At 48.2% G+C, this 10,665-nt stretch overlaps 4 protein-coding genes across 4 annotated transcripts; 1 reads left to right on the forward strand and 3 right to left on the reverse strand.

Annotated features, from left to right (window-relative positions):
* Positions 1–190: 190 nt before the first annotated feature.
* HSP60 (chaperonin) lies at positions 191–2,078 on the reverse strand (the record flags this gene model as incomplete). The annotated part of the gene is made up of 3 exons (XM_053176417.1): positions 191–1,707; positions 1,764–1,905; positions 1,971–2,078. 3 exons carry the CDS (start codon positions 2,076–2,078, stop codon positions 191–193), a joined length of 1,767 nt encoding a protein of 588 aa, XP_053039766.1.
* Positions 2,079–3,018: 940 nt separating this feature from the next.
* Positions 3,019–3,779, forward strand: COL26b_003523 (uncharacterized protein; the record flags this gene model as incomplete). The annotated part of the gene is made up of 2 exons (XM_053176418.1): positions 3,019–3,546; positions 3,756–3,779. 2 exons carry the CDS (start codon positions 3,019–3,021, stop codon positions 3,777–3,779), a joined length of 552 nt encoding a protein of 183 aa, XP_053039767.1.
* Positions 3,780–4,842: 1,063 nt separating this feature from the next.
* Positions 4,843–5,990, reverse strand: COL26b_003524 (uncharacterized protein; the record flags this gene model as incomplete). The annotated part of the gene is made up of 3 exons (XM_053176419.1): positions 4,843–5,250; positions 5,298–5,659; positions 5,717–5,990. The coding sequence occupies 3 exons, from the start codon at positions 5,988–5,990 to the stop codon at positions 4,843–4,845; spliced, it is 1,044 nt and encodes a 347-aa protein (XP_053039768.1).
* Positions 5,991–7,298: 1,308 nt separating this feature from the next.
* Positions 7,299–8,756, reverse strand: COL26b_003525 (uncharacterized protein; the record flags this gene model as incomplete). Its single annotated transcript, XM_053176420.1, has 1 exon — positions 7,299–8,756. The coding sequence occupies one exon, from the start codon at positions 8,754–8,756 to the stop codon at positions 7,299–7,301; it is 1,458 nt and encodes a 485-aa protein (XP_053039769.1).
* Between the last annotated feature and the right edge of the window lie 1,909 nt (positions 8,757–10,665).

Raw genomic sequence — 10,665 nt, forward strand, 5'->3', positions numbered from 1 at the left:
ATGCAACATAACTTGCTAGTGCTATTGTACATACAGATCTCTTCAATCCCCTCGGGGAATCTCTGTAGAAAGGGGTAAAGAGGGGAGATTAGTACAAAGGGCCGCAGTTATCCATCCTTTTTAAATAGTAACACCGTGCCATGCCCCCTTTTTGAGTTTTTAATACAAGACTTGGTCATCATTTACTTTTTTACATCATTCCACCCATGCCGCCCATGCCGCCCATACCTCCCATACCGCCCATGCCACCGGCGGCAGGGCCCTTCTCCTCGGGAGCCTCAACGATGGCGACCTCGGTGGTGCCGAGCAGAGAGGCAACACCGCTGGCGTCAACGAGACCGGTGCGGACGACCTTGAAGGGGTCGAGGATACCGGCAGCAATCATGTCGACGTACTCGCCCTTGGCGCTGTCGAAGCCCTTGTTGAACTCGTTGGCGTACTCGTCGGTGAGCTTACCAACGATAACAGAGCCCTCAAGACCGGCGTTTTCGACGATGCTGCGGGCAGGACGGGTGATGGCGTTCTTGACGATGCTGACACCGAGCTGCTGGTCGAAGTTGGCGGTCTTGACGTCCTTCAGGGCCAGAGCAGAGGCCTTGATGAGGGCGGTACCACCACCAGGCAGGATACCCTCCTCAACGGCGGCGCGGGTAGCGTTCAGGGCATCGACGAAGCGGTCCTTCTTCTCGCCGACCTCGACCTCGGAGGAGCCACCGACCTTGATGACGGCGACACCACCAGAGAGCTTGGCCAGACGCTCCTGGAGCTTCTCCTTCTCGTACTCAGAGGTGGTGGGGTCGTTCATGACACCACGGATCTGCTCGCAGCGCTGAGCAATGGAGTCCTTGCCACCCTCACCGTTCAGGAAGATGGTGTCCTCCTTGGTGATGGTGATGGAGCCAGTGGAGCCGAGCATGTCGGGGGTAGCCTTCTCGAGCTTGATGTCGAGCTCATCGGTGAAGACGGTACCGTTGGTCAGGACAGCCAAGTCACCGAGGATGGACTTGCGGTTGTCACCGAAGCCGGGGGCCTTGACAGCGGCGACTTGGAGCTGGCCGCGGAGCTTGTTGAGAATGCAGACGGCGAGAGCCTCTCCATCGATGTCCTCAGCAATGATGACGAGAGGGCGGCGCATCTGGGTGGAGGCCTCAAGAGCGGGGATGATGTCCTGGACGGCGGAGATCTTCTTCTCGGAGAGGAGGATCAGGGGCTTCTCGAACTCGACCTTCTGGGACTTGGCGTCGGTGATGAAGTAGGGGGAGACGAAACCACGGTCGAAGCGCATACCCTCGGTGACCTCGAGCTCATCAACCAGAGTCTTACCCTCCTTGACGGTGATGACACCCTCCTTGCCGACCTTCTCCATGGCGTTGGCGATCATGCGGCCGAGAGCCTCGTCACCGTTGGCAGAGATAGTGGCGACCTGAGCAATCTCCTCGCTGGTGGTGATATCCCTCTTGTTCTTCTGGAGGTACTCGACGACGGCATCGACGGCGGCCTGGATACCACGGCGCAGGTCCATGGGGTTGCAGCCAGCGGCGACGTTCTTGACGGTCTCAGAGAAGATGGCGCGGGCGAGGACAGTGGCGGTCGTGGTACCGTCACCGGCGGTCTCGTTGGTCTTGGAGGCAACATCCTGGAGGAGTCTGGCACCGAGGTTCTCGAACTTGTCCTTCAAGGTGATGGCCTTGGCGACAGTTACACCGTCTGCACTCACAGTCAGCTTGACGTTCATTCTGTAGCTTCCTCGAGCTGTATCGTACCCTTTGTGATCTTGGGGGAGCCATAGCTGGACTCAATGAGAACGTTACGGCCCTTGGGACCAAGTGTCGTGGCAACGGCCTTGGCCAGAGTCTCAACACCAGCCAGCAGAGAAGCGCGGCCCTCGACGCCGAACTTCAGCTCCTACAGGACGAGTCAGTATACCTTGACCAATATCATTGGTACTACTACGAGGCATATAGACGAACCTTGTGGGCAAAGCGAAGCTGTTGGCCCAGGCCGGCACCGGGGCGGGACTTCGTAGCGGCGGAGGAAGCGATGGACGCTCTGGCGCGGGATGTAAGAGCGCGGTGCATCTTGGATCTTATTATGAGGGTATCTAGGTAAGAGAAAAAAAAATACAGAACTAGGGATTGAATCGTATCGCCGTTTTGAAGCGCAGAGTTTCGCTCACAAGGAGTTCGAGGAGGAGAAAAGGTTCGGTGACGATAGAATTGGAGAAGCTTCCTGTTGCGCCGGCTCCAAAAATTTATCTCGGACGTTCGGCTAAACCAGGCCCCATTGGTGCGCCATGACCAAAGCGGACTAGCGCCACCTTGTGCATTTCCACCGTCTTCCAATGGCGTCTGTCCCATTCTCACATCCGCACATGGTCTTGTCCCGCGAACAATGCCGATTTATTGACATGGGTTCTCGCTGTTGGTTGGGAATAGCTGCATGGGGTTCGGCAACTCCTTATGAACTCATCGACACTCCGATAGCCTCTTCAAGCTTAACTTGACCGAACACTCTATTTCATCTTGCAGGTCTCTGTCGCATCCAATTGTCACGCATTGTCAGCTGTTTCTTTTCATAGACGTTTATTTACTTCTACCCATTATTGCTCCAACTTTACTGTACTTGAAACGTTGGCGAGTGAGTGCCGTGACGCCCCCCCTCTCGAGATGTCAGCCGCATCGTCACTTGATTGGGAACCTAACCGCAGGTATGTATGGTACAATATACAGCAAGGTACAGATATGGTAAAGGACCAAGCAACCCTAATAGATATAACCCAACAGCAGGTATGTATGGTTCGGTTAGACATGAGCATTGAATAGATAGATACCCATAGATTCTCCTATTTCCCCGACGTGGGCTTCGGACGAATACATAAGAAGAGACAGTCGAGGACCAAGTTTTCGATTCCCATCTCATCAGCGCCATTGTGTCTTTCATCCAGCTTTGCTCAGTTTCTATTTTCGATCCCTTTGCATCGTAGTTGATAGTTCCGAAATACCCTCTTAGCCAGCCAAAATGAAGCTCTCTCTCCTTGCCGTTTTCGCCGCATCCGTCTCTGTTGCGCAGAGCGCAATCACTTGGACATTGGACAAGGCAGCAAACCCTACATCCGACCAGATCGAGGCCTACGAGAAAATCGAAGCCACGATGAGAGCCGCCGTCGCCCGGCACGCAAAGCTGGGCACCGCAAGCAAGTCCGTCACGGTCGAATACACGCCGGGCGTGCCGACGGCGGAAGCGGGCGTCAGCGGTGTCCTCAGGTTTGGTTCAGACCGCGCCTTCATGGACGAGCGGACGGCACTCCATGAGATCGCGCACACGCTCGGCGTCGGCCTAACTACGGCCTTCAACTCTCTGTGCTCTTCCGGCGACTGGAAGACAGCTCTACCTCTGCTGAAGTCCTGGGACGGCGACGACGCCAAGATTAGTTTCGGCGGCCAACACATCTGGCCGTATGGCCTGAACCATGACACCGAATGGAGCGAGACAAACGCGGATCGTCACGTTCAGATTATCTATCAATGCCATGATTGCCAATGGCATGTAAACCTGGGATTTGTTTTTCAGTGCATTGTTTATATTGTAAATATTTGCTGGATGTTCCCATACTGAGCTGCCTCTGCCTTGGCATTGCGGAGGGCCTGCGCGAAGAAGGGCCACTCCTCGGGATGGCTAGAAACCTACACAGCCTCTGCTTAGAGGCCTTCAGCAGTAGCTATCGCCCTGATCGCAGTATGGATAGGGCCTCTTAGGGTATTCTTAAGGGCTCTATCTAATGCTACTTTGATAATATACTGCTGATTGTGGAAAAATATATAATGAATTTAAAGGTTTTATCTAATATATAGATTATATACTTTTTAGTAATAGCTATAGTAATTTCTTTATTAAAAATTATATTTTATATAAAGTTAATATTATTATATTCCTTATATAATATAAATATTATAAAGAATTTATTATAAGTTAATAATAAATAAGAAAAAGAATAGATATAAAGTTTTATATATAATAGAGCGTTTATACTTTTAGTTATAAAAACCTCTTAAGATAACTTCTTTAGTTAAAGAGTTATCTTTTATATAATAGTATTTACTTTACTAAGAGGTTTAGTAAAGCTATCTCTAATTTATAAAAGCTTTAATAATCTACTTAACTTTGATATGATTAGCTTTACTATATATATTATTATACTCATTTACTTTATATTATATAGGTAATATTATTACTATTCTACTAGTCTATTTAGCTAATATATATATATATAACTTTATATAAAGCTTTACTTATTAGTAGAAATATATAAAGTTTCTATATTACTTTCCTTAATTAGTAGAAAGTAGAAGTTAAAATACCTATATAATGTTTCTAGAATTTGGCCTGCAAATAAGGTGAATTTTGCTGTAGTCTTTTTGCAGGGGGGCTGCTTCATAACTACAAACTCAAATATTTGCTGGATTGGGTTGATGCATGCTTTGCCCCTCTGTGTATATATCTTGGAATATGACTGAAAGCGTTCGATTGGCAATGAAGACATCTGGAGCGGACGAGAATGCAATCTTCCCCCGGGGGACTCGAAGGATGGTGCTGTTTCAAATGTACGAAACGCAGATGATTTCAGAATTTTCTACTTGTGGAAATCATCAACTCATCCATGTATTGTGTGCATCATTCACGACGAAAGCAATACTGCGAGATTTCGGAGAGAAGTCAATTGGGCCAATTATCAAGTCATCGTGGGTATCTATTATTCCGCGTATCTCTCAATCCCAGTAAAAACCAAATGCCGTTTTCGTCGTTCCTTCATCACCTAGCCCAAGACACTTCCACTGAGCAAGTTTACTTGCCCTTTCCAAAGTCGCCATCATCGTCTTGGATATCTTCGGCCATGTACTTTACCCAATCAGGAACAGGCGGAGGAAGTTCGCTGCCGTTGTTGGCATTTCCAAAGGCCTCGGCCCAGTCAAGATTGGGAACACCAGCCATCGTGCCGGGTTGCGAAGGGAGCTGGTGTGCGCTGGGAAGCTCGGCGTAGCTACTGAAAGGCTGTGAGCCCGCCGCCGTCTCTATGTTGAAGCTATGGTCGGGGGCGATTGGAAATCCCATCTGGGGTCCTCCCATCTGAGGAAATCCTCCCATAGGGGCAAAATCTCCCATGAGAGGGAATCCTCCTAGGGCAGGGTCGATAGACTGCTGGATCGCTCCCTGTTGCCAGTAGTCCTCGAATGACGGGACCGTTGAGGGGTGCTAGCTATCGTCAATAACGGAACTCGAAATGAGGACAGTTGGCCTACCTGGGTCAGAGCGGAGGCGGCGTCTTCCTCTGTTTCCATCGTGACCGTCTGCTCATCGACGGGAAACTTATCCGGCTCGTCAATGTCCTCGTCCCAGGAGACAGCACGCGGTTCGCCTGTGTCCTTATCCAGGACAACTCCCCGGGTGTCTCGGTTGTCGAACCGTCTGAGGTTTCCTCGTGGGGGCACGACTCGTCCCTCCTCGAGGTGTCGCTTGGGCATCTTTGCGACGTATTGTCTGGCCGCGTTGCCAGTGACGTTGGGCCGGAACCTATGGGCAGCATCGTCCCATGGTAATTCGATGCCCTTCTTTTCGCATTCAAAGGTGAGTGCGAGCAAGAACTTCTCGGCAACCGGCTGACCTGTATCAATCACTGTTAGCTGAAATAACTGAAATGTTTCCGGGGTTGGAGTCTTACGGTTCCACTGCACCAGCTGCCGGCCGGAGTATCGGCCATTAGCTTTCTTCTGCTCCTCAGAGGGGAGTTGATGAGTCGCAGGAAGTCTAGGAGGAGGAGGACAACGGTTGGCGGCCTCTTTATCAACAAGTGGGTTCTTCTTCGAGTTGGGGGCAGCTAGAATCTGGATCTTCTCCAAGGCCTTGTTCTGATTCTGCTTATTGCTGGCGTGGTGGTTCTCAACAGCAGAACATGAATTGACCGTGGCCTTCAAGACCGGCTTTCCGGGAGCCATTACTGTAACCAGTAATTATTAGTCCGGAGATTATCACACGTGAGATGAAAGGAGACGTCGCGCAATAAAAGGTGAATTGTTCTCTCACTCATCCAAGCCTGGGTGAGGTGAAAGGCCCTTTTTCGCGTGAGGGTGAAGGCTAGGAGGTGAAAGAAGCATCCCAAAGTCAGATGAAGGTGAGAAAGAAATTGAGAGTACCTGCATGTGGTGTTGAGGCTTGGTATGACTGATGAGCTTTCGTATCGCGGTGTTGAAGTTTAGTTCTCACAAACTTATGTTGTGGTTGATGAATTGAGGAGAAAGTTTGTGATCCCACAGGTGAGTTTTGGGCTTTACGGGTTGGGAAGGAGGAAAATCTCTGTGTTAGGAAGGTGAGAGATGGTAGCTGGGAAGATTTGGGAAGGCATGTTGGGTTTTTGAAGCAGTTGCTTCCTTCGCGACTGCCAGTTTTCCTTTTGTCTCGAGATCAGACGGCCGGTGGAAATTGGGTATGAGCGTTTTTGGGGGAGACTCTTTCCCATTTCGTCTTTCCCCAAAAGCCAGAGATGAGGAATAGTGACGATAGCGCCTAGAGATGACGAGAGACGGTTGCCGGAGACGATGGACGAGGGTCAAGCATACGAAAAGGCGGTAGAGACGGCAGAGAAAGCAGACGGCCTTTTTGAAACTGTTCAAAATTCCAAAAGTTCGAGTCTGTTGAAAAAGCCAGCTGGTCTGCTTTTGGGGGCTTGCGAGAGTCGCTTGTGGTTGATGTCATGCGTAAACCTGGGAGGCGATATGCCTGGAGACGGTTGTCTGCGAACAAGAAGGAAACAATAGTGGTGGTAGGTGGTAGCTGTAATCAAGATCACATTGCTTGAGAAGCAGGTGTTTATGGCCGGCATCAGGAAGACGAAGAAGTCGACGACACATGCAACGACGTCGCCAAGTGCTGCTCGATCTCCGTCCATCGCTTGTCAGTGAACAAGACCAAAGATTAGCACATAGACATCCCAGGAGCAAGACCAATCTCCCCCAGAAATCATGTCTACGTTCCTTCTGCGTATTACGTCCCGGCGATGTCTTTGCGATGTCAAGATGCTCAAGTCTGGCATGGGATGAAATTATTAATCTCGTATCGAGAGGGAAGAGCTGCCAATGATCTACAAAACCAATGTCCTCCCATCATTTCTGTGATCTTTCCAATGTGCGGTGATCAGATGTGTTTTTATCCGACCCAAATCAGCAGAGCTGCCCGCCTGCCCGGACAGCCAAGATAGAAACCCATGCTAATATCCTTTTCCTTCTAACTTTTCCTTCCTTGAAGACTTAAATCTTGATGATCTTTACCATAAACTTCTGAAACCTTGAACCGGATGTTGGCGCGCGCCCCGTCTGTAACCTCTTGCCGTCCTGTTGGCTCATGTCTTGATTTGTTTCCTGGGTGGTTTGATAGTATACTGGAAGAGGAGTGGCGGGTGTCGGTGGGAACTGTGTCGAGGCAGCATTCCTGATGTAGCTGGGTGGCGCTTCTGTGGGTACGTGATGGTGTTGGGGGAAGACATTCTGGTTTGACGCACTGGCGAGTTGCTGTTGAACTGCTGCTTGTGTCGCAGCGGCAATGATGTCGGGTAGGCTTGCCGTCAACTTTTGTAAGTCGGACGTGACTGTGTTCAGAGATGTGTTGAGCATGTTCAGCGAGCCGTCGAACGTGCTGCTTTGAGTTGACAGCATGGTGTTGAGGGTACTGAGTTGTGACGCCATGGCAGTGCTCACCGCATTGGTTGAAGTATTCATTGCTTCTGCCGAGGCTCCAACGGCCTTGCTCATGTTGGTCTGGAGATTGGTTAAGACATCGTTGAGTGTGTTGACTTGAGCACTCATTGAGGCGTTGACGGCGTCATTGAGGTTGGACAGGCCGGTAATTTGAGCATTGATCGAGGTATTGGCAGCATTATTTAGCGATGCCAGGCCGTTGAGCTGAGATGTCATGCCATGCAATTGTGCTGACATTGCGCCATCAAAACCGCTGAGCTGGCTGTCGAAGCGACTCATGTTGCCTTCCATACGCGTTGCGTTCATGCGAAGGGGATTGGCGACGTCAAGCAGCGTCCGCTCGGCGATCTGCATGAACTCCTCCGCAATGGCGTCCAGGTCGGCTTGTGTGGGGTTACTGATGCCCTTGCGCTGCAGTGCGGCCTGAGTAATCTCCAGCATTCGAGCTTCCTTGTTGATTGATCCCATCCAACTTTGAACTCGGTTGTCTATCTCTTCCAGTTGGGTTGAGCCTCCTTCGGCTTCATCGCGAGTCTTGATGCGACGTGCGATTTCGATCTTGAGTTGGGTGTACTTTTCGGGTGGTGGATAGATGGAAGGGTCACCGCGGACATCTCGAAGACTCATGAGACACTGATAGTCCTCAACGATGGTTTTTGGATCTTGTGCGTTGGATGTAGTGTTGGGAAATTCTTCTCTCTTGCGTGCCTGTCTCAATTCGTCGCGCATAGCTCGCAGATGACTTGAAGGATAAGCGGTTTGCCCAACGAAGATATGGTTGGAGAAGCTAGGCATAATGCCAAAGTTAGGGGACGTTAATTTCGGAGATTGCTTTTCCCCATCAGGACCAGTGCCAGGAAAAGACATCTCAGTGTCGACAAACGATGCAGGCGAATCAGGGTTCGAAAAAAGAGTGTTCGTGAAAGTATCAGACCGCGGAGTCGAAGCATCCGATGAGGAATCCCAATCTTGCTCGATGTCCATGCCAGGCGCGCCAGCAGAGTCGTCCATTGCGATTGCAGTGTGTAAAAGCAAAGAAACAGTTTGTCGGAGGGAAGATTGTGTCGTGGGAGTAAGAAGTAGCTGGGATCGCCTCAATCTGCCGAAAATGTCAGTTGCGCGCTCCGGCAGATCAGGATGCAAGATTTGGAGAACCGTAAGGATATGTAGGAGAGGGAGTTTTCCGGCGAAACTCACCAATTGGCCCGTAATTTGGTCTTTTCTGACGCAGAAACGTCGTTCATTAAGTACTTGATTGGAAATGGAGACGAATGGCGGGTTGTAAGTGCGAAGATTGGGGTGTCTCTCGAAGCAACTGTGAGGGAAGAGACCGAGTGGGTTGAGAAGAGAAGAAATTTTCGGAGCTGGCCTGTCGGGGAATTTATGGCATGTGGGCAGGATATCTGGGGGAGGAAAGTCGCCTGTGAGTGGTGGCACCAGGTCTGATGGGAAGGGTAAGTGAATGTGAAAGTCCAGAGCGAAGGTTTGGGCCAGCTTGTCGGTCAGATGGTGTGAAAAAAAAAACCAGCTAGCGCGGATGCGGATGTGGATGCGGATGCGGATGAAATAGATTCTTTTCGGGGGGGGGAGGAGGGAAGGAAGGTGAATTGGGACTGCACTTGCTTCACATCGGTCTGACGTCACCCTTTGCAAAGACACTTTTGTCCTGGAAGCTTTGGGACTTGAGGAACAGCTGGCTTTCAAAATTTTCGGTGGGATATTTGATATGACAGTTGAATTTCGGCATAGGATGACTCCTGATTGTTGGGTCAATTCCTCCCTCCTGGAGGTACTTGTAGACACCACTACCAGCCTTTTTCTACTTCATGAACCTTGTATTACCCCCATTATATCACTTGCATTGTTCCGTCTTTGGTTTATATCAATGGCGCTTTGTCGACCCATAGAATCAGTGTCACCCTCAAAGTAGCAGCCTCTTACACAAGCCCATGTGATGTAGTCTAAATTAGCATCGCCAGCCTTTAGGGCAAGACGCCAGCCACTTCCCTGCTCCCCCGCAGCTAAGATCTGCCCCACCTGCCCGATCTAGCGGCTGTCACCAGACTTTCCGCCTGGGCCAGTCGGGCATATGAGAGATTACATGCTCACAGGGAAGTATAGTGACCTATATATTAATAGTTTCTAGCCTGAAGGTTAGTAATATATTATAGTGAGATGGTAGGAGTATTATCATAACTTATACTTCCCTTTTTAAATAGAAATCTTTAAATTAAAAAGAAAGGTTTTTTTTATTTATCTCTAGTTATATTTATAAAGCTTTAGTTTCTATTTTTATATTTTTATATTAATTATTATATTATTAGTATTTATGATAAAATTAAAAGTATGAAAGAGAAAGATTAAAAATTTACATCTCAATTTATATTTATTTTAAAAGTATTTATTCATAAAATATTTTTACTTAAGTTTTCTATTAATATTTATAAAATAATTAGTTATGCATAGATTGAATTAAATGCTATTATTTAGTTATAATAATTAGTTAAAGTAATTAATAGAAATTTATTTCTTCTTATATATATATAAAGTTTTTAAAGCTATAATTAATTTAATATTATTATATTCTATTAATATTTTCTTATAAAAATAGTAAATCTACTTATTTTAATACTTTTTTAATATTTATAAATTTTAGTTTAAAGTCTATTAAATTAATTAAAAACTCTTAATATTATATTTAATAATATTTAATTATTATAATAAAGTTTATAACTTTTTATTAATTAAATCTTCATATAAACTTATTAATAGTTAATTTATGTCACGGGCTAGAGCCCGGATTGATATCTCCGGCTTCGCCGGAGCAGTTACCGAGATCCGGCTCCGTTGGACCCACTATTCTGCCGCAGTACGCCGCCTAACCCGGCCTGCTTCACCGCTGTTAGGTGCCTACCCTTGT

The sequence above is a fragment of the Colletotrichum chrysophilum genome (genome assembly GCF_026319265.1).
Source record: "Colletotrichum chrysophilum strain AFK26 chromosome Unknown scaffold_19, whole genome shotgun sequence".
Taxonomy (NCBI): Eukaryota; Fungi; Ascomycota; class Sordariomycetes; order Glomerellales; family Glomerellaceae; genus Colletotrichum; species Colletotrichum chrysophilum.